General features: G+C 33.7%; 1 protein-coding gene across 1 annotated transcript; it reads left to right on the forward strand.

The window, feature by feature from the left end:
* The first annotated feature begins 20 nt into the window (after positions 1 to 20).
* LOC110442623 (annexin A6-like) lies at positions 21 to 23499 on the forward strand. The gene is made up of 26 exons (XM_021486310.1): positions 21 to 108; positions 1679 to 1842; positions 2301 to 2454; positions 3019 to 3205; positions 3817 to 3943; positions 4183 to 4346; positions 6050 to 6224; positions 6885 to 6988; positions 7794 to 7869; positions 11818 to 11969; positions 12760 to 12841; positions 13085 to 13179; positions 13449 to 13562; positions 14456 to 14546; positions 14962 to 15288; positions 15752 to 15933; positions 16495 to 16573; positions 17002 to 17087; positions 17495 to 17576; positions 17917 to 18011; positions 18720 to 18833; positions 19145 to 19235; positions 20304 to 20630; positions 21015 to 21196; positions 21856 to 21952; positions 22861 to 23499. Exons 2-26 carry the CDS (start codon positions 1731 to 1733, stop codon positions 22869 to 22871), a joined length of 3306 nt encoding a protein of 1101 aa, XP_021341985.1. The 5' UTR covers positions 21 to 108; positions 1679 to 1730; the 3' UTR covers positions 22872 to 23499.
* The last annotated feature ends 1401 nt before the right edge of the window (positions 23500 to 24900 follow it).

Raw genomic sequence — 24900 nt, forward strand, 5'->3', positions numbered from 1 at the left:
GGTGCAAAATGGCGACTTGACAACACAAACAACCATAAACAGTTGGGAATATTATCATAATAACGAGAGATAGCGTCGAATTCTCCGTATCTTTTTATTTACATCAAGGTGAGTAATGTCATTTGATAAAAAGCAAATGGGTGTGTATGGTAGAGATAGCTTCGAAATACTTTAAATCAATGACTCTTCATTCTGTTTGGACTTGTTTCCTCAGCATTTTCATCACCGACTCAGGAATGTTTCTTGTGTGTATACAATCTATATGAAACGTAACATTCGAGTTTATACAAGTGACAACAAAGAGACATTGGTTAGGACTGGATGTCAACCCTTTACATTTTATTTGTTGGACTATATCCACTTCGATTTCAGTTTTAGATGACAATGTGTACTTGTTTTTGAAAACAATAACACCATTATGCCTGTTTACTTCAATATCAATAAACTGGTGCAGGTTGGAAGAAAAATAATGTATTGACTTATTGTTCTACATTATCGAGCGGGGCAAGTAACGTAGGACAGGCTTAGAACAAAATAAATATTAAATTAATTACATATACATATATATTCCCCTATCTTTTTTTTTACCTTAAGACATGTGGGTGAATCTGACTTGAATGCATGCTCAATAAAAGTCTACTCCTATAGAATAAATAACACATCCACATGCAATTTCTACAAAATCTGCATGCATGCATGTGCTGAAAAATACATGTATATATATGTTCCTCTTCTAGGGAACTATTCATTCAATGAGTGAATGACATCTTTTAAAATTCCATATACCTCATGACTATCATTACACAAACGCTGTAATGTAGTGTTACACCTATGTTGACATATTTCATTAGAATACTTAGTTTTGTGTTTATTGTTAAAGTAACGGATAAATTGTATACAGCTATGATATAGTACTGAATATCCTGGTCATTCATCAATCTGTCTACATATACTAAACATTAGGTTGTAAAAAAAATGATAATAGTTCCTGAAGGTAGTGATTTAGGTAAGTTACTTTTTGCATGTGTCTCTAACTCAAGATTGCATTCTACCAAGACTGTTTTGAACCTATGTGTTTTGGCAATTGGAAAAGGTGTTTGGTACTTGCCATGCAAATTTAAGTCTTCATTTTAAATGAAATTTTGAAATGGAACTTCAGCACTTAGGTGAAAGTTTGTTGTCAACAGGAACATTAACCCTTACAGTTAAAATATTATATGTTAATTTTCCTAAATTGGGATCAATTAGGAATTCATTCAGTTTAACATACATGAAGCTATTTTCTTTTCGTCCGCAGATTTTTTGATATGTTTATTAGTGTCTAGTGTTACTTGTTCCTTTATTTATTCTGATAAATCTTTCATCGTAAGAAATGAAACATGTATGAGTCTGTTATAAGTGGCTGTGACAAAATATCAATTTCAGATACTGAAATCGAGCTATAGGTGCAAAGTCATCTTAAACCACTGTAGACCAAAATGGGCTCATCCAGATCAATGCATGGTAGAGTTTACTAAAGTTACATAGGGGTGAAAGGATTAAGCTAGAATTAGCTCTTGTTCTTGGTTGATAATTAAAATGATGCAGAGAGTTTATATTTTACTGCTTGATTGATGCTGTTCTTGCAGTCAGTTGCAGAGTTCAAAGTTATGCAATTATGTTGTTGTTGTTTTTTCAGGACAAATCTATTTGAGAATATTTGTGAGGCTCCTGAAGAGTGAACTACAATCATGCCGAGCGCCGGGGCTGTCTGTCCCCCTATGATAGCTCCACTCAGAAAAGCTATACCAGGCCTGACTGGAAATAAAATTGACACATCAACCTTGATTGAATTATGTACAGGTGAGTTTCTGATATATTATACCGGTAATATTAATTTAATTATATTCAACAGGGAATCTCAAAACATAGATCATGGAATGCTCCAAGCAAATACCAGGGAATCCCTCAAACATAAAAATTAGGGATTTCCATGTAGTTTATCATGAAACCCCCGAAATATAAAGATCAGGAAATCTTTGTAACATAAATCAGGTTGAAAATAAAACCCAAATCTGGTAAGATGTATAAGAAAGTAAGCTAGTTAACATCCTGGGAGTCACCTATTACTAACAACTACTTGTCCTGCTCTGTACATATATGATAAACATAACGGTAAATTAAATAATATAGAAATGCATACATGTAACCATGCACATGACAATGAAAATCAAATAAACAGTTTGGGTTTTAACTGCTTTTAAATACGTCTTTATATTTTAAATGACAGTTTCATATGAAGTATTTTCTTTTCATTGTAGAAACGACAGAATGTAAGATATTTTTCACCTCAGATGGTACAAAGCCAAACCCGTTCCAGCGCAAGGTTGCTGGGCGAGAGGTGACCTTCAAATACATCGGACCCTTTACCCTAAAACCTGGCAAGAGGGTAATCAAGACCATCGCTGTAGCAAGGTAGAGGACAGACAGTTGCACATCCCACAAATAAAAAACAATTAAATCTGTTATAGGTCACTACCGTAAATGGACCAATCAAATCTGTATATTTCACCACTTTGACCAATCAGAACTGTTAAAGATTTGACACTGTGCCAGATCTTTTGTAGATTACTTTAGTAGACAAGTCAAATTTGTTGTAGTTTAAAACAGTTCCTAACATTAGGTGCATTTTGTTTATTACAGAAAAATAGGTTTCATCCTTTAACTACTAATTTTATAGTTGTTCTGAGTAATTTTAAGAAAGTGGGGACATTATTTTGATACAATGATTGAAAGAATGCATTATGTCACCCAAGGACAATGGAATCACTGTACCCAAATTTAAAAAAAAATCATACTTCTCATTTTGCATTCAGTTAAAAAGGATAATTTTAACTTGGTTTCAATATTAGCTTTTTTTTTATTACCTAAAATTGTCATATACATGTATCTTAAAAAGGGTAAAATTTGGTATGACTATAGTACTTAAAAGAAAAATATATAAAATAACACGATAGTACAACATATCGTATTTTGTAGAGATGGATTGCGTGAGAGTGATGTTATGTCCAAGCAGTTTCACGTGGAGGACATTGGCCGACTAACACAGCACCTCACGGAGGACACCACGACGACAGACGACAACTCAGGGTTCTTCGACACATCAGACCAGGATAGCGATTCGACAATAAAACCCAAAACTAAGAAGAAGAAAATTCCTAAAAAGGTACAAACAAAAATTATTTATAAACCTGTTGAGCAAAAAAAATCTATACAAAAATTAATGTGACAGTGTGAATGATTAATTTGTGCATATTTTTGTTCAAGATTAAAATTGTAAGAATTTAATCTGTTGATTAAATTGATATTTTTTTTCCACATACACTTTTTGGAGATGGTGTAATAAACATTTCGCACTCTCTGAGGTAAAATTCAATGATATAGGAAATTGGGTACTGTATTATTATTACAAGACCTGGACCCGTATTCATGAATCCATTTGATACTCAAACTCAGATTCTGTGCTTAAGTCCAATTTTTTACTCGGTCAATAAATTAATAAAAAAAATCACATCTTTTCCATGACTTGAAAGAACAACATTTTCAAAGTTTTCATTGGACTATTTGACCTTACCACATGTATGCAAGCCTTGCATTTACCTGTATTGGTATTGGTGTCAAAATGAGTAATTTTACGCTAAAACAGTTCTCCTGTATAGATGGTTATTACTGATTTAACATACAATTTTCTAACATTCTGACTTTAATTTTTGCATTTTCTGTAAGTATACATTTACTTTTTGGAAAAGATCAAATGTATAAATGGTTTTGTTACAGAGCAAGTCTCCAGTCCGTACGAAGTCTCCACTGCGTAAATCCCTTACGAAAGCCCCTAGAGAGGCGTGGGCCAGTGAAGCGGTTCTGTCTGATACGCTTGGTTTAGCATCTGATGGGTCATACCCTTGTGAGTCCTTATTAGATAAACAAGCAATATACTTCTGTAATCATTTGAGAAATAGTTTTCTATATTGATAAAATTATGTTTGATGAATCATTACTCAAGTTGAGCATGTGTAAATTAAATAATCGGTGAAGAATTATAACTCAATTGCAAAAATATATTAATCCATCTTTTTGTGTTATAAAAACTTCCAAACAAGCCATATATTGGTACATTTTGAAGATATTGTTTTTTTCTTCCAGCACCACAAATTCCTGACGGTCCCTTTAATCCTACAAACTATTCTGGGACCCAGATCAATGTGTGGGGAGGGGCAATACCCACACAGATCCCTGGGGTGGGGCCAAGTGTTCCCCCACCCCCTTATCCAACACAGTATGGATACCTAACAGAAAGCATGATTAATGTAAGTAGGTCAGGAGGAAGGAAATTGATACTTCTTTTGTCGTCATTAATTTGTTGTAACATTATGGTTTTATAATTTTGACTGCATTATATTTTTTTCAAATTTTACAGTTAAGGTAATTATTTCTGATCAAGTACCATTTCAGAGAGAATATTTCTTGTAATGTTCAAGTTAAACAAAGCAGGAGTATTAAAAATTATTTTTCTTCATAAACATAAAAGAAAATATCTATGGGCGAAGTCCAGTTTGTATATCCTTAGGTTACATTACATTGCTATGTTGACAGTACTTAAAGGGGCTATTTAGTCAAATGACAACCAGAAAATCGAGTTGATACTTAATATATTTATCTCCTAATGAAACTTTACGTAATTGATAATGACATGACCTGAAGCCAAAGTCCAGTTGTGGTCAGTTTTGGAAAGCCAGTGATAAAAATAGCTAAGACCGAAATAGCGCAATATCCGAGCCATTCAGTGAAGTAAACATGTATGGTACCAAGCTGTCGACCGACAACACAGTTTCAGTTATGAGTTCAATCACACATAATGCATTCTTGAATTTACACAATGCATTGCAAGCAAGAATTATAAGTATCACAATATAAACCTCTAATCAGAAATTTCTGTTCACAGTTGGACTTGATTTAAAAATAAATAGGTTCAATTAGAGCATGCACGCACTGAGAGGGTGTTGTAGGGAGAATTTCAAACCGCAGAAAGTATATAGGTTTAAACGTAATATAGATTACTTATTTGAAACGATGTTTGAGATGTTGTTGGAAGATGCTTTTGATTCAGAATAAATGCATTTACATGTATTCCAAAGAGGCTAGGTGAATAAAGTGAGAATTTACATTCTCTCCTCGGCTGAAAAGACATTCTGTACAGTTAAGGATTTCTTCATTAATGATTGAAAACGCCAAGAAAACATGATCTCTTGTCAATTTCTCGACATGAATTGTTCATAAAGAGTACCAAACTATATTGTCATGAAGAATTTTTGTGACAACATTATAAAAAAAGTACTTCAATAAATTGTCCCTTTAAAGATTTGAAATTATCAACATAAGGATTCAGTGTTTTTGAAAAAAAAATTAAAGTTCATGACAATCGAAAAAAAATGAAGTGTTTTAATGTGATGGAGCACTTTGTATATCACCTTCAGAATTTCTAAGTTATTTATAATACCTGTATTCATCATGAATAAGAGAAAAAAAATCTGAGAAATTCAATTGAAGATTAAATTATTGACACTAGACAGTCTCGATAAAGTTAAATTAATATTTTTGACATAAAAACCTTTATACTATAAACATATATTTGACATGTTGAAAAAAATACTCTCATGTACTAAAAAATAAGTATAGTATATTTGTAATATCTGGAGACAAAGCATTAATTTGTCAGGGTAGTAAAATTTCCTATGTAAAAATATAGCTCACAAGCGGAGTCGAAATGTTCTTCCAGTCCACCAACATTGTAATAATAATCTTGAAAATTTTCATACAAGACCTAATGTAAAATCAACTAGACCAATCCGTCGGGCAAGTGGAATATTGTTCACTCCAGATTGGACCAGATTATATGTTTTATGACTCACAATTAGGAAAATAATGCAAATATTTAAAATACTTAATTTAATGAAATATGATTTTAGCTTCATTATCATTCAATGACTAGATCTATGTTTACACGTTTCAGACCTGTAACCCTGACGCTAAATATGTGACAGTTGGAGATATAAGGAAAATGATGGGCAACAAAAAGCCCCCTCTCGAGCCCCCTAAACCTGTAGAGGCTCCTCCGCCCCAAAAACCAGCGATTGAGTATCCTATGTATCAAGACCCAGCCCTGAATGCTGTCAGTCCTGGCAAAGGTAATTTTGACAACCTATTTTAATCATATCTTTTATCACATGAACAAAAGTTACCTACGGTACTTTTTGTGAAATTTTGTCAAATATCATCAGGAATCGATCTTTCAAAGTGATCCTAATTATTAAACCTATTAAATTTTATGATTGGAAAATGCTGAAATTTCAAACCACTGTAACAGGGAAGAGAGTAGTGTGCTTCCACCGGGGATCAAACCCACGATCCCAGACTACCTAGTCAGACGCTCTACCTCTGAGCTTAAGGAAAATCCCTTCTAGCGTGAACTAGAAGGCGACCGTAATCTAATGTACAATTAAAATCAGTACTCCACCTCTTTTTTAACTGTTTTGGCCCTCGATCGAAACAACAACAACCCAGGTTCTAACTCCCTGCCGCCACAGGAAGGACCACGGACACCATTTGTAACAGGAAAGAGAGTAGTGTGCATCCATTGTGCATTCCTTCTAGTGCCAAACTAAAAGACAACCGTAATCTTACACATATGTACAATCAAAATCTACCCCACCAAAATAGTGTTGATCAACTCTAAATGTTTTGCGTTTAAAAAGTTTTAAATTAGTATGAAACGTTAGCGACCTCAAAACTCAAAGCAGGTTAATTTACATTCTTCTGCTAGTGACAATTAATTCTTTGTTTTCCAGGTGATTTTAAAGATAACATCATGCACATTTACGCACACATGTTGGAATACGCCAAAAACACCAAAGAGTTCCGACTGAGAGTTTCTGAACCAAAAATGGGAAAGGTATTTCAACATATTCTCCTGTTTTAACTTGTCATTTCCAGATGATGTTGTTAAACAAGTGAAGAAATAATATATGCAAATTAATCTCTGTTTTCTTGGCATGTTAATTATTTTTCCTCGTAAATACAGTACTAGCCAACGAATTAAGCTGTCATGGGGAGAGACCCCAAGAAATAATGTTGAAATGTTTAAAAACTTATTCCAATCCTTACCATTTGACAAAATAATAACAGTGTGAAAATATCACAGCTGGTATATACAATGATCTAAATTATTGGTAAATGAATTGGAGCAAAATTAATGCAAGAAGTGTATAGGGATTTTGCTGATTTCACATATAAAAACTGTGGATGAAAACTGAACATCTCCCTGTCATAAATAGGTATTGTCTCAATTATAGTTTAACACACATTAATGTGATGAATGTAATTAAATTGCTTTCAATCACCCCACAATTTTTCACACACTTTGCCCCTCATTTGAGGTATGGAATGAGGGTGATCTCCCTTGTTGGCAGTTTCAGAGGTTGACATCTATAAATGCCATTAATATTTTAGCAAATATTGTTTGAATCCTATAACAGACATTGTTATTGTTGACAAACTTACTAAATCCTGTTAGGACCTTTTGTTAGTTTGTCAGCAATATTGCATTGCATGTTTTGGACCAGCTAGTTTGAAATGCATGAATGTAATTTGTACATCATACCTCACCTATTTTAATTTTCCGTAAACACTATTTGAACATTAAAAATATGCTAAAGTCATGTGGTTTGTCAGGATAAAGTTTTAATTTATTGCTACAGATGCACGAAGCCAAGTTTGAAGATGAAGGAGATGGCTACAAAATTACGGTCGTCATGGCGAAACCAGGAATTCCACGTAAGACTTGATTTTCACTTTTCTTCTTTTTTTTTTGCAAGAAAACAAACATTTCCTTTTGACTGCTTAAAGTGGACTGATTTTGCATGTCACCTATTTATACCAGATTTAAGATGCATGCTTCGGCTTCATTCAACATGTTTTTGTATTATTGGCATTATGACACTGAAAATCACAGAGGGATTCACAGGAATTTTACAGGAACATTATGAAAGACTGTGACATTTATTTTTATCAAATTCTGTGAAAATCAATTGTGAACATATTTTGATAGAATCTCAGATGATATACTGTGATACGTTAAAGGATTTTTTGTTTCGTTTTATTTTTGTTTATTGATTTGTTTTCTTTATTTATTAACTATTTTTGTTTAATATGATGAGATATTTTCTGGACTAAAACAAGAAAACTTCTGTTAAGACCTACACTCTATACTGGAATTTTTTGCCCTTTGCCTATAACTCCGGGTTAATTTTGCCCTTCACACTAAGTTACTTTGTTTATCTATATTTGGTGGTAATGTAAAATATGCCATTATTACGGGAGGCGAAAAAGGGGAAAATAAACCTGCAGCGAAAATGTTCAGGTATATACAGTAGTTAGAATAAAGGGGAAAAGTTATCAGAAGCTGTTAACGTTGATTTTGAATTGTTTTGCCTCATTCAGTTTGCCCCTATCAAAGTGTCTTGTTGAATTGTCTACCTTAATGTATTGTGTGCCATTTGTACAGTCCTGAAAAGCGCTTAATTTTGCGAGTAGTCATGTACATGTATTATTTGCTCAAGCGACCACCCCTCCGGTTATGCAAATCTCACCATTTAGATACCACCATTTACTTCATCTCCGCAAAGCAGTATACTGTGTATATATAAAAGCACATCTTTGACTTTTGATGTTGTGTCCGTTATTCCGTCTTTGCGTATTGCAGAGTTATCTTCTCTTGTGAGTAGGTATTTATTGTTACTTCATTGGTTTGTGTGAGAAAATTACGTCGGGTTGTGTGAGAAAATTACGTCGTTTTCTCAAAAATTGATGACGTTCCTCTCACAAACCAATGATGTAACAATCAATACCTGCTCACAAGAGATGATAACTCTGCAATACGCAAGGACGGGAAAACTTCATCAGTTATAATACATATGGTGAAACTTAGGTGTAAAAATAATTATATCTCAAATGCTGTTTAAGTTTTCTTTTGTATTTTTGTCATGCAAACATAATTTTATAAACCTTAATTTTAAATCTCTTATGCTGTTTAAGTTCATTTTTTTGTTGTTGTTTTTTTGTCATACAAACATCATTTTATGTACCTTAATTTTTATTCGTTTTTATTCTCTAATCCTGTTTAAGTTTAATGCACAGTGTATCTCAAAGTCTTTGATGGTCAGTTGTCATGACTTTTGTGTAAATGCAAAACAAATCTTTGATTTTTTCATTTTATTGCTGCCTCTGGCAAATTAATGTGTGGTATATTGTCTAAATATGCCTTAAAGGTTATAGACATATTTAACTGTGATATTTGATCAGGTGATAAAGAAACATTTTCAATTCTTATTTATTTTGTTCAATATTTTCTAACACGTAATTAATGTCATTTTGTGCAGTATTTAGTGTACATAATAGAAATACATGCCTGTGATGTCTTAATTAACCCTTTCAACACTGTAGACCATAATGGACGCGTCCAGATCAATGCATGGTAGAGTCTACTAAAGTTACATAGGGGTGAAAGGGTTAATGAACCAGAAAAAAAGTTAATGAACCTCAGAGTTGAAAAAATCTTCAAAAATCTCTCATTGGATCGACCTACCAAATTCTACCATTCCGTATTAGCGCAAATTTTTCCTTAAATTCCTGATCTGAATGTCCTCCGCAACCATCCCATATCCCTTCACCTAAATTTTCTAATTATTGTAACTACTATTTGAAAAAGATTAATTTTTTTGCTATTTTGATCTTTTTAAAGGTTCTGCATTTTAATTCATTCTCTAGATTTTCCAAAGTTTATATTTAAAGTGCATATAGGGAGCACTTATTAGGTCAATTATGATATTATTTGTAAAGGTTAAAATTCTAAGGTTAACATTGACTATCCTTGACTTACAGTAAACTAGTTTTTTATTGTAAGCTAAATCTGTTGTTGTTGTTGTAAGTTGTCACTATTGTTGTTGCTCTCGTTGTTGTTGTTGTTGTTGTTGTTGTTGTTGTATGCTCAACTCCACTGTACAACAGTGAAACTTTCCTACATTTCTTTATTTCAAACCAACCATGTGTATACAATGATATATATCTATAAAAACTTTCAAAATTTATCCAAGTTAAACTTTAAACATCTCCACTGGTTCAACGTCCAGAAATTATGACATCAGCTTTACTTTTGGTGTGTTGAAGAAATAAAAGCAGAGAATCACACAACAAATGTTTGCATGCGCAATAGCTAGAACAGCTTAATTTAGTTAGTTGCATGATCTAGATGATTTTTATTAGACACTGACGTAGACTTGAAATTCCATTCATTTTCTGAATTACATGTGATCAATATATACGTTTGTATATTATGTTGGAATATATAACTTGGAATTAAAAAAATGTTGGAAAAATATTTGGCATTCGTTAATCATTTTTTCCACACTTTTCTCAGCCTTGTTATGTATATTCTACCATAATGCATGCACATATGTTGATTATTTCTTAATTAAAAATAATCTGAAGGAAAAGATGGCAGGTATGTTGTATGTACTAAGGAAATATTGCCGACAGTAAGCACATGCAAATCAACTCGTGCACTACCCATTCAACACGTTTCCACATCTGGATGAATTAAAGATTCATCATATAGATCCACATAACATGAAAATTCAAAAATTTATTATGAATTAAATTTTCTTTAACATGTAATAAATTGTTCTATGTTTAAAACAAAAAAAATGGGGGGGGGGATAATCATGGTCAATGTCAGTGCAACTATCGCTGAATGACCCGACAGTCGCATTACAAACATCCTACATGGGTCAATTGTGCAACTTCAGCACCCTGTTAGGCCCTATGAGAAGGAATGGCGCTGAAGCGAAAATAGTTCTCGGCTAACTCTGTTCCATCAAACTCTAAACGTTGTATCAACTTACAGATTTGATCTGTGTTTTGAACATCTTTGACCCTGATTTCATTTCCGAGAACTTACGAGTATCATTTAGTGAGAAAATTTTGTATAGAAAAATAGCCAGGAGGGTATTGGCTCGACGAATATTAAAAAAATTGACTGTCGACGATAGAGCTTCTCAAGTTATTATCTCAAAGAAATGAATTTATACCGATATTTACAGAAAAATTCAATCTGATTAAAATCATCTGTTAGGCTCTGTTAACTTCATACTACGCCATATAACAGGTGATTTTAATCAGATTGGAAAAAAATCAGCAATTCGATAATAAAACTTGAGTTTGTCATCAAATATTAATCAAATGAATGCTTTATACATTATTAAGTTCATGTTGTTGCTACCTCGGTCATGTTATATTAGATGTATTGCAATATTTTAATTTTTGATGTGTTAGTTAGTTCAAAATTTTAAGAGAGAAAAAAAAGGGAGAAAAAACCTAAGCAACAAAAAACAAAACAAAAATTGGGGTTGTAAAAATATAGAATCCTAAATTCTTATTGAAAATCTTGGATAGAAGCTGGTAGGTATAATACCCTGTATATGAACAATCTTTTCAAAGAGTGAGATTTGGTAAATACAGAGGCTCTTGAAGGTTATTAAGACATTCGAAGCGTTCCCCTGCAGGTATGCTTGCAGTTATTAGCTGTTTAAAATCAAAACGTTTCTGAAATTTTCCTGTACAGATCAATACATTAGAAAACAAACTGAATCATCAACATCAAAAACAGTAAGGGGAAGGTAAGAAAACGGATAATAAAACATCTTTGTATTTTCCCACTATAAACAGGAGGCTCGGTGAGAAAGCAACCGAAGATTGAGACCTTCAAGAAACCTCCTCCAGTGGAGAAAACTAACGGTAAACCAAAGAAAAAGGAGAAAGAAAAACCACCACCACCTAAATCTGATCCCTTCTTTGCCATGGAAACGGAAGACCTACAGGTAAGGTGTCAGAAAAGGAATTACTAGAATGTTTTACTTTTTTGAACATAGCCAATCTCTAAAGCCACAATCTAACTTGAATAACTGTTAGGCCAAACTTACATCGTCGTACATTTAAGAAGCGCTTGTAATCTTGTATCCTCTATCCCATTTTCTGAAATTGACAATGAGACATTACTTGGATCTGGTCAAGCTTAACACGATGGTGTCACATACGAAGCAGAAGACAGCTGCCCTTCTGGAACACCTTGTGTTATTCCCCTGGTAATTATGTAAAGATGTTTTCCGTAAATAAAATTCCCATTTTTCATATTTTGTCCTAAGTTTCATCAGTTTTGGATTTGAAGTATGATTATGTTGGCATCTCAGTATTCCTGTATTATTTTACACAGCAACTCTGCGGTCATCATTTCAATGTTTGGATATAAGTCATACTGTGAAATCGCTAATTTTTCGTGGGTTTTTAATTTCGTTGATTTTGTGGGTAATATTCATCCACAAATTCAAAGGTTTACGAAGTAATTACAAGTTTCATATAAAGCAATTCTCTGTTTGAGTGGGTACTCGTAATCCACGAAATCATATACCCATGAAATGGTGTTTTGTCGGGGAAACCACAAAATGTGAGCCCCACGGAAATATCTGATTTCACAGTATATATAAATGTTGTTTATGTTCAATTCAGTGATCAAAGATGTTCCCTTGGAGACAAAATGCCCAGTTATTTTGATGTTATACAATATCAAAAGTTTTATGTTTTGTTTTTATCTTAATATCTTCTTTGTCTTAGACTGAAGGTACTGTGAAGCCTTACGATAAGTTCAATGCAGAGCAGGACGCCGAAGTGCTGAGAAATGCCATGAAAGGACTTGGTAAGTACTGACGACAATTTAATAAAGGAGATTGTTTCCTAGGAAACTGTGCCCAAAATCATTCAAATTCAACGAAATTTAGTATGCAGATCCATACTTTAGTATGTTAACATACATGCAGGCCCGACACTTATAAGTATGTGTGCACCGAATCTTAAAAACTGACTACAACTACGAAATTGCTTGAAAGTGGGGGTAATTAATTCTAGGTCTTTACTTATCATACATTTACATGTGTTTCAGGAACTGACGAAGAGGCAATAACCAATGTGCTCCCTTATAGATCTAATCCACAACGTCAGGAAATCCGGTCCACATTCAAAACCATGTTCGGCAAAGTACGTGTTCCTTTTAACAGATATTGCAAATCGAAATTGACAAATTCAGGATAAAAGTACATAGAAATAAATTGCCATAGGATTCAAAACAGGCTGATAATGTCCAATCTGATGCCATGACTTTGTCCATGCACAAGAAAAATATTGGATTTTGATTTTTCCAGTAAGCAAAATTTGAAGTCTTTCTTGTTTCATAGTTTGATGTCTTTCTCAATTTTTTTCTTTCATTCCATATCATATATATTTTTACAATATTGTTTGGTTATCAGGACTTGATTGAGGATTTAAAGAGTGAATTGAGTGGCCATTATCTAGACACGTGTAAGTCCTTACTGATGGCCCCCGCAGAGTATGACGCCTACCAACTACACAAAGCCATCAAGGTGGGTACGCTAGGGTCTCTTCAAAGCTAGATAACCCTAAACCCTAACCCTAAATACGGTCGATTAAAGATATGCTTAAAGATCCCCGTACCACTGTCAAAACTTTAACTATGAATTAGGAACATTTTTTTACCGGCATGACAATAGCTTTAAAAAATAATTTCTGAAAAGAAACCCATACCTCGTAAAATTGTTACAAAAATAACTGGAAAAATGAAAAAATACAAAAACAACATCAACAATGGTGTTTTGAGAGTAAAAAAATTATGAGGCCAGCCTTCAACTTCTAGATCCATGATCACAATACGGTCACTCTAACCACCTGAGCTACCTGAGAAAATACAATGGAATTCTATAATGTTTTACCTGCAGTGGAACAAGGATCCTTAAAAAGAATCACTGTGTATGTTATTAGGTATACTTGTATACAGTTAATTTTCCTGATCCGGTTAATGATACCATATATTTCAATACAACGTTTCAAACTTAAATTGTTAGATAGTTGTAGAATTATTAGCATTTTGTGCATGCCGATATTGTAGTCTGAGTTTCCTCTGGCCCCAACACCAGACTTAGACATTTTTACAGATAGATGTCTGGTTTGGGGTTGACCGATAGATGTCTGGTCTGGGGTTGACCGATAGATGTCTGGTTTGGGGTTGACAGATAGATGTCAAAATGTCTAACGTCTGGTGTCAGGGCCAGAGGAATCTCGGGCTAACCATATTGTATCGAGGGCAATCATTTTGAATTCCTGGACATGCAAATACTTTATTTTTTGAAGTTTTAATAATTATAAAAATATCATTGATGCTTTGACCTTAATCATTTATAAATCTATTGAAAGTTGAAATGTAGAGTTCTTTTCTTTAATGGACTTGAACACATTACAGGGACTAGGTACAGACGAAGATGTCCTGATTGAAATTCTCTGTACACGATCTAACGCCCAAATCAAAATGATAAAAGAAATGTATAAATCAAGTAAGTATGTAAATATATACAGTACAATTGTACCAACAAGTTACAAAAAGACTTAAATTGGAAATAGGTCAGAGGTTGTTGTCTTGGTGTTTTTTTTGTGAGATTTGATTGTGAAGGGGATTATATTTATTAATCAAGCCAGACTTTGATTATAGAAAAAAATCATGTTTAAACGTTTCATGAGCTGTATACAATATTAATAATTTATAGGTGTAGTATATTTTTTTATAAGATAAAGTGTAAAAGGATGTCTTGAATGCAAAAAACTTTGTTGACATCCATACCCTTGTTTACAATATAGATTTCCATCTAACTATATTAAAAAAAATCAAAAATGCTTTGATCATAAAAATATTAATTTTAAATTTTTTCGAAATGTGTATTAATCAAAGTGTGACTTTTTCAATCTGCCCAGAATATAACAAGGAACTAGAAAAGGACATCATTGGTGACACGTCTGGAAATCTGAAGCGTCTTCTGGTGTCACAGGTCCAGGGAAATCGAAGTGAAAGCAAGGAGGTTGATCGCAACAAAGCCAAACAGGACGCCAAGGCTCTGTACGAGGCAGGCGAGAAGAAATGGGGAACAGACGAGTCCCGCTTCAACGTGATCCTGGTGTCACGCAGCTACCCCCAACTACGCGCAACGTTCGATGAATATGACAAGCTGTCCAAAAAGGACTTCGAGGAGGTGCTCAAGAGTGAGATGTCGGGAGATTTGCTCAGTGGCATGAAGACTATCGGTAGGTTGATGCTGTGTTGTTGGTTGTGTCTAATGTCTAACAACATGCAAACATGCAGGGAAATTATGACCAGGGGAGAATAAAGTTTTATCAAGCACTTTCTGATACCTGGGACAGGATAATTGACAAAAACAGTTATGGGTGTAAAATTTTCAAAAAGCTTGCTACTTGTTAAACTAATGGACAGACAAGACTATGAATTTTGATTCTAAACCTGGAGTTCACTTTGAAAAGTGTTTCTTCTGACAATGACTTATATGTTCTCATTTCAACTAATCTACCCAAATATAAGATATAAAATATCATTAAAAATGTATCTTTCTCATTAAAAAGCCAGTATCTTCGAGTGATGTACTAGATCAATTATTTCCTTATATTGAGATTGTATTATTTTTTTTATTTTATTTTTTATTTCAAACTATTTATGTGTAGATGATATTTATTCTTTTTATTAAATTAACAGTACGATGCGTGAGAAACAAGGCGGGTCACTTTGCTCGTCAGCTGCAGAAAACGATGAAAGGAATTGGCACTGATGATGATACTTTGGTGCGGGTGGTGGTCAGTCGGTGTGAGATTGACATGGTCCAGATCAAGGAAGAGTTTGAAAAACTAGCTGGTCAAACGCTTCAACAGTATATAGCTGTAAGTAACAGTACAGTATATAAAGCCATATGAGTTCTTGTTTGTTTCCTAGCTGTCATCCTACCTTTCCTAGTATCTTAAAACAGAAACAGAACTTTAGGCAAATTTTGACATGCAGTAAAACAGAAAAAATAATCCATTATCTTGAACCCTGAGAAAATAAAAATAAAAACTTTGGTATAAAAGTGGTTTAATTCCGTGTACTGAAGATCATTTTCGTTCATTGTTAGTTTCATGCTTTAAATGTTTTTTCTATGTTAAGTACTTTGTGTACTTATACCCTCGTTAATATGGAGAAAGGAAAAGTCGAAACATAATCTGCGGCAAAAATTCCTGGTACAGTATTCCTTAATATAAAATTTTTTCTATGTGAGCTAAATGGGAATAAGAAATCACTTCAAATTAAATTCATAATCGAAGAAATTTTAATAGGTTTAATTAACACTTTGTAAAATGAAACCACTATAAGGTATGTTTTCATACGGATGATTTATATATGATCATAATCATTAAGATGTTTGATTGCTGCTAATCCGTGTTGTTGTGATGTTTGACTTAAAGGATGACCTGAGCTCCGATTATCGTGATGTCATCCTGTCTCTAGTCATGGGAGGACCTCCCCCAGACAGGGCCACAAAATGTGAGTAACCAGTGGTCAGTTTTGACCAATATACTGCTAGGGCCAAATTGTTTAAAGTTGATTGGCTTAAACACAAATTAATGGAACCAATAAATCTGTTATTTCACTAAAAAAACAATACTGTGCCATGTTTTTAAGGGAGTTCTTTATAAGAGATGTCAACTATTTATCAAATGGCAGATAATATATATAACAGCACAAAAAACATCATATTATTATTATATTATTTTATAATCTTCATTACCCAATTTCAAAAAATTCTTTAAAAAATATACAGAAAGGATTTATTAAAGCTATAGTCAATGATGAAGAAAATGAATGTCCATTGCGAAATTGCAATTTTTGGCAGTTTATGATGATCCTTAAATTATCAATGACTAGAAGTACATCTATACAGCAGTAACAATATTGTGTTTTTATTCTGACAGCTGGCAAGGGCTTTGTGGAGGCTGTGAAATACAAGACAGAAGAAGAATTAGATGAACAAGTACGGATGGAGACGGAAAACATCCAGGTAAGACATCACTTACCGTATAATGAAGAAAAAAACTCTACATTTGTTATTATATCTGTAGATTAGTTGTTGTTAGTTATGAAAATTGTAAGAAACATGTAAAATGGACAACAAAACTATCACATACACCCTTTACAAAGCTGCTGTAATTATGAAATTAAATTGAAAATTATATGACTGAGAATATATAATTAATAACAAAAATATACATTAATCTGATAACACTTTTTGATTACATCTTTTTTTCCCTGATAGAATTATTAACAGTTTATGTAAACTAAACTTAGTATTGTGAATAAAATGTTTTTTAACTTTATAATGAAACAAATTAAGTGTCATTAGTACTTTTATTTTAATTTATCAAAAATATCATTCATTTTTTTCTTTTTTTTTCTTCTGTATAACAGGAGGATCCTACCCTTAAACCCGCGGAGAATTTCAATGCTGAAAATGATGCTGAAGTATTAAAGAAGGCTATGAAAGGATTTGGTAAGTGTTGAATGTGGCAGGGGAGATAACCTAAGCCTGTTAATATATAGAAATCCAAATGTAATGAAATGTAGCAATTGAAAAGGTGCTTAACTCATTCACACCTGAAGACAAATTTGAACCCTTCCAATTCAAAGGTTGGAATAGTTCAAAATGGAACTTAAGGGGTCAATGAGTTAAGGAGCAGGGTTAATCAGAAATTTATAAAGAAAAAATGTCTAATTTTGTCAAATGTTTATATATGGATGCTAAAAATAATTATCAATCATGAGATTTTATTTATCTGGCTCATTATTGATTAAAACATTGTGTAAAATATCTCATTGTTTCTGTGTTACAGGTACTGATGAAAAGTCTATCATCAATGTACTGGGATTCAGATCTAACGAACAGAGGATGGAGGTTGTAAAGACATTCAAAACCATGTTTGGGAAGGTAGGGAAAGTTTTGACTGAAATAAAAACTAAATGCATATAGCTTTAATATTTATTCATGTTTGCATGAAGGAAAAAGCTTAATAAACATGTGTATTAGAGGTCCCATAATTGCGCTGTTGTTCAGCTCATTCAATTTGCAAACATAATGTCTAACTTACACATAATCATGGTCCAGACGAGTGCTACAAGCCCGCTGTGCCTTTTGTAATCTTTCATCATCAGTAAATTGCAGGAGCCATCATTCCACACATAGCTGGCACAGACCACAGGGACCTGTAACAAATATATTTAAAATTCAAACGAACACAACTAATACTTAACATTATGTTTATAGATATATTTGTTACAAGCCCCTGTGGTCACAAGAGTTCTGACTGAGTAACAGCAAAAACGAAAGTACATTGTGGCGATTGTTGGATTGAGTTGGATTTCAAAATTTGTAATAAACACAACAGATTTTCCACAGATTTTTGAATAAATAAATTAATGTAAAGCTATTATATCAGCAGAAATAATTACTTGTTTGATGGACAACTTACACAGAAAGATCTAGTTGTCCAAGCCAGTTTTCACTCGTCCATAACGTCCGGACAATGGCTTTTCCAGACCTCTACATGCAATATATCCACTTCCGTGGAGTTATTTGACTTGTCTTATATGACATTTTACTGTTGTTAGTTATGAGACATCTGTTTGTGTTTGTTAGGACCTGATCAAGGAACTTGACGGTGAGCTCAGTGGAGGACTAAAGGTACTGTGTCACGGTCTGTGTATGACCAGCCCAGACTTTGATGCCATGAACCTAAATAAGGCTATCAAGGTAAGTCATGTGATGTGTGACATCATAATTAGTTAGTCCAGACCCTAATACCTTGAGAGAGAAAAAATAACTTAATGAGAAAGTAAAATGACATGATATTTCATGGAATGGGTCCGGGCACCATATGTACTGTACTCAACTTTTGTTATTTTTTTTCTGCTAGTAAAATGAAGTATACCTCCACTTGTTAGGATTTTTTTTGTATTGGTAATCATGTTTAGTTAGCTGTATGTCTATTTAATATGTGATATGTTACTGACTGTGTGAAAAAATGTGTCTTCTATGAGTTACCTCCCTTGTTTTCTTCCCAGGGCCTCGGCACAGATGAGCAAGTGCTTGTGGAAATTATCTGTACTCGGTCTAACGCACAGATCACGGCCTTCAAGGCGTCTTACAAAACTAGTGAGTATCACAGGTCTATATTCAATCACAAAACTAGTGAGTAGCACAGGTCTATACTCAACCACAAAACTAGTGAGTAGCACAGGTCTATACTCAATCACAAAACTAGTGAGTATCACAGGTCTATATTCAATCACAAAACTAGTGAGTAGCACAGGTCTATACTCAATTACAAAACTAGTGAGTAGCACAGGTCTATACTCAATCACAAAACTAGTGAGTATCACAGGTCTATACTCAACCACAAAACTAGTGAGTATCACAGGTCTATACTCAATCACAAAACTAGTGAGTAGCACAGGTCTATACTCAATCATAAAACTAGTGAGTATCACAGGTCTATACTCAATCACAAAACTGGTGAGTATCACAGGTCTATACTCAATCACAAAAATAGTCGGTAGCACAGGTCTATACTCAATCACAAAACTAGTGAGTATCACAGGTCTATACTCAATTACAAAACTAGTAAGTATCACAGGTCTATACTCAACCACAAAACTAGTGAGTATCACAGGTCTATACTCCAAAGTAACAACTCCAAAGCATCATTGGAAACTGTCTTCCAAATTCTTAATTTCGTCGGAGATCATTTAACACATAAATAGTACAAAGCTTAATTTTCATCTACAAATCATTCGAAAATTTCAAAGTCACAATTACAAATCTAAAACTAACCTTATTCCATTGTGTCAACTTCAATTTTACATCACAAGATGATGTCACAATGTAAATTCATGGAACGGCACCATTGATTGAAAGACATCTGAGGTTTTGAAATTATTGTTTACACACTTACCTGAAAGATTACTTGATTATATATCGAAATTCAATTAATATAAAAGTACCGAATTCAAGGTTATTATAAAAATTACAGGAATAATTGGTCCTTGGTCGTATAATTGATATCTTACAACCTATAAGCAAACAAACTTTTAATATCCCTTTTGATTTAATCTGATTTTAGGTGATTTTTGCATATAGAAACAAGTTTCACATTCTCCAACTGCTTATTTACCTGATTGGCATTACGTAGATCAAACACAAACAAAATTTTGTTATTTTTAGTGTATAGCAAGGAATTGGAGACGGACGTCGCTGGCGACACATCAGGAAACTTCAAACGCCTGCTGATAAGCTGTCTCCAGGCAAACCGTGACGAGAGCAAGGAGTTTGACCGCAACAAGGCCAAGCAAGATGCACAGGCCTTACACGAAGCTGGTGAGAAGAAATGGGGGACAGACGAGTCCCGATTCAACGTGATCCTTGTCTCCCGCTCGTACGCACAGCTCCGTGCTACCTTCCAGGAATACGCTAAACTGGCCAACAAAGACATTGATGACACGCTGAAGAGCGAGATGTCAGGCGACATTCTCAAGGGCATGTTGGCCATCGGTAAGTTGTCAGAATCGTTTTTCAATTGTTAGAATTTTAAGTGGGTTCTTTATTTAATTGGGAAATTGCATTCTGTTGAAAGTATTAGTTCTGAATAGAATTACAGATATATAAGTTAGCACACCTTTATTGATTGTTTGTCAGAAATTTATTTTAGAATTATAGGGCTATATATGTACCTTTAAAAAGAATGCAGTTCAATATTGATATCATAAGTATTTTTTTAATAATTTCGAAAAGCATTTTAACCAATGGACCAGCCATCAGTCAGAAGTTGGCGGTAGTTAAATATTTATTTAAGTCTGAGTTGTTTTCATCAGATTTTAATTGATATCTCAGCTGTAGGTACCATGTGGCTAATTCTGGACATTGTATCATTTTCAGTGCGCTGTATACGGGGCAAGCCATCACACTTTGCCGATGAGTTGTATAAGTCGATGAAGGGTCTTGGGACTGATGATGACCGTCTGTGCCGAATCCTCGTGTCGCGATGTGAAGTGGACATGGTCCAGATCAAAGAGGCCTTCCAGCAAGCCTACAAACAGACGCTTGGCATGTTTATTGCTGTAAGTCATATAAATAAAATTTTATATTATTATAAAAGTTGAGAATCTAGTTCTTTAAAACGTTTGTAGCTTACCATTAAATTACCAGTGACAGGCCTTGTCGACCAGTAATAGGTCCACGCTTGGTATAATTTCGGATTTGGAAGTATATTTTTTTGCAGATAACAAAGGTTCTCATCTTACATTGGGATCAATTTGAAGATTAGGTTTAAACAGGTATCTGATTGCATTGGTACAATTTACCTAAAAACGTACACAGTAGGATCTACATTTACCTGAAGGTCTGATTAGTGCAGGTTTCTAGATTACATAGGTGCCATTTACATAGAAATGAAGCATATCTATAGATAAATCTTATCTAAAACCCTCTCTATTATGACAAACAAATAAATGTCAGGTCGGTATTCGGCCCATATAGGTTTCACTGTATCATGAATGCATTATAAAAAAAATTGGGCATGAAAATAAAAATATTATAGAAAAGAATCATAAAAAAGAAAGCACAAAATTGATGACGAAAGCTATAACACTTTTATAACTTCAATCATTACTCATAAGTGTAAGCTAATTAATTATCATCTTTCAAACAAAGTCAGAAAATCAAGAAGACAAATAACTACATGTTTGTAACTAGGTCAGTTTTGTTTTTCCGTTTTCAGGACGACGTGTCTGGTGATTACAAGGACCTGAGTTTGGCTCTGATTGGTGAGGGCTCAACCAGTGGTAAAGATTCCACAGAAAAGAAAAGCAAAAAGGGTAAGTACGGGGGTATTCTGATAGGACAGTAACCAAGGTCAAAACTCTTAGCCAGCAATGACAAGATTTCAGTAGGCATGGTTTTGAAGTATGGTATCTCCGGTTTCATTTAAGGACCCCTGTACCACTGCCAGAAATCATACCTATGAATTGGAAACTTTTTAATAGATACATTCCTGGAAAGAAACCCATAGCTTGTGAAAATTTCATAAAGAAAATGAAAATTAAAGAAGGCAAATGACAACCACATTATTCCAAGATTAAAATAAAAACGGAAAAACCAAGATTCAAACTATTGACCTCCGATTACCATACAAAGTGAGCTACCATATGAACAGTAATTCTGTGGCCCAGTCCCACTACTGTTTTATCCAAATCTAAATTAACCCTTTCACCACTGTAAACCACAATTGTCTCATCCAGGTGAATGTATGGTAGAGTCTACTAAAGTTACCTAGGGGTGAAAGGGTTAAGGAGAGGCTTCTATATTAAGAAAACTATAGCGAAGCTCTCTAGTGTTTTGCATGCAGTGGGACAAGGATCCTTAAACATGTTTATTGGTGAAAAGTGCACTGTAGGATTGTACACAAGTTTTATCAATTTGTTATGGTTGTTGCCCGCTTTCCATTTTGATTACGACATCATTATAAAAAGGCATTGAAATCATCATAGAATGTTTCGGAGAAAAGATGATCATTGTTTATCAACAGGATTAAATATAATTCATGAGTTTTCTGTAGATATTCTGTAAATTTGATTTACCACATTATGACAAGGTGTCATAGTATTGATTATTAGGTAGTATAATCATATATCTGTATTATTTACTGTATTACTTACTTGTCAGTATGATGATATAATGCTTCTTTCAAGCCTTAAACTTAAAAATGCCTTTCTGTCTTTTTTAGGATGGTTTTAATCAAAGGACTCTGGTAAAGAATGGGTGTCCTTTGTGTTTTTAACTGAAGAATGAATGGACAGTTTCAGCATGAAAGACAAACTTTATTATCTCTGGTGTTCAGAGGGAGTTATTAGGTTCAACTTGCCTTGCTTTTAAAAGATATCCATAGTTTTTAGCATGATTATGATATATTTTATGCTGTGTGGGACTAGTTTGCTTTTAAATGGCAATAGACGCTAATGAACTTCATTTTGGTTTTAAGGGTTTCAAGATAGGAAAATAATGGGAGTAGTGAATAATAAGATTATTGTAAGAGTATGTAGTTAGGAAATGGACAAATTGATGCTGATAGAGGTTAGGGGTCACAAAATATTTCTGCTTACCCTTTATGTATTTATATGTTGAATAGCCTTAAGATGTATTTAATTAATATAATAAATATGTAATGTAAATATTGCATATTGTTACAGGTTGATCAAATTAGCTGTGATTAAGCATACAACTGCCCAAATTGTAAGGTTTAAATCCATTTCTATCATTTGTTAAACTTGACTTAAGAGAGGTAGCATCCACGATACTCCAGGGGTTACGCTCACCTCCGCTCTCTACACCCCTGGAATATTTCATAGCAAAATCGAAGGCACAATGTGCAGCACCTTGTGGATAGGAGGAGAAGACTAGTTTGATCCTTTGATGTACATCAAAAGAATCTCCTCTGTAATCTTCAAAGAACAAGTATCAGACTAGTGATTGGTCAGGTTTTTTTTTTACCTGACACCAATCAAATAGCTAGCCGCTTGCCTTCAATTTTGCTATGACATATTCCAGGGGTGTAGAAAGCAAAAGTGAGCATAACCCCTGGATATCGAGGATGGAGAGGTAGTTGAGTTCTGTATATAAAAACAGGGAATTGTGATGTATTAAAATCAAGAATTGTGTATTTTTTATGATCTAGTCGAAGTTAAATGTAGAAATTCTATGCGGAATTTCGAGGATGATTATGCTAGAATTATTATATTTCAAAATTGAATTACTGAAAAAAACAATGGTTTGCAAAAATAAAATTTCAGTGATTTCATAATTTTGGACAAATGTAAAGCAGGAAATATGCTGTTAACGTAATCATTTTTACAGTAAATCCATGTTAAAGCTTTTGATATGACATAGGCAATAGTGGCACAAAAATGGTTCAGTTATAGTACGCTGTCATCAAAGTACTGAAAGTACTGAGATACTAAAACGATTAGCAATTTTTACCCATAAATATCATATATCAATTTCACCCAACATATTTGGGATACTACAATTTGTTGATGTTAATTGTATACTTACAAGAATGTGAATGTGTAGATTTGTGTATAGAACTATCTACGGGTAAAAAAAATGGTTGCTTCCAAGGAATGTGAAGTAAATGAATTTGATCGATAATTCATTGATTCTTTAAGTATGTTGTCAGAATTCAAGATATTCTTGCCAAGGGGTATAACACGTTGTAGTTCAACAAACAGATACCGATTTGGTTGTGCAAGTCCTAAATTCTGTGTTTTGTGCATTACACAAATATGCTTGGATACAGTTATACTTCAGGTAGATCTCATGATGTTTTACATAGGAATAACAATTCTGCCAAAAATTAACAAAAATATGGAATTTTTTAAGTTTGTTGTTTGAAAAGAAATTGAAGAACAAAATTATGCCATTGAATTTTGCTTTGTTCGATCAGCATGGTACTTGATATATTGTGTGATTCCCTAGCAATTAGAAAAAAGTGCTTTCCTTGTGTTTGCAATATTGTCCACAATTCAAAATATGTCAGAATAACAAAAGAAGAATTATTTTGCCTATGAGACGCCAATGTAATCTAACACTTAGAAGGAGGTACAGTAAGGATGCTCAACTTTCTCCTGAAATCGTCTCTTTAAGAATGACTTTTTAAAGATAGACCATCTTTGAAAGAGAACATGAACTTTTGAGTTTAGCAGACTTATTGTCAGTATGTGCCAAGAGGGTTTGTCCGGAACGATTATCTGTGATTCTGGGGGTTTCT

This window comes from Mizuhopecten yessoensis, unplaced genomic scaffold (genome assembly GCF_002113885.1).
Source record: "Mizuhopecten yessoensis strain PY_sf001 unplaced genomic scaffold, ASM211388v2 scaffold716285, whole genome shotgun sequence".
Taxonomy (NCBI): domain Eukaryota; kingdom Metazoa; phylum Mollusca; class Bivalvia; order Pectinida; family Pectinidae; genus Mizuhopecten; species Mizuhopecten yessoensis.

Bases quoted from the DNA above. Each gene is read 5' to 3' on its own strand.
- LOC110442623 (XM_021486310.1), top strand. From the start codon at position 1,731: ATGCCGAGCGCCGGGGCTGTCTGTCCCCCTATGATAGCTCCACTCAGA. The intron at 7,870-11,817 runs GTAAGACTTGAT...CACTATAAACAG, and splicing joins GGCGAAACCAGGAATTCCAC to GAGGCTCGGTGAGAAAGCAA. The intron at 13,563-14,455 runs GTGGGTACGCTA...AACACATTACAG, and splicing joins AACTACACAAAGCCATCAAG to GGACTAGGTACAGACGAAGA.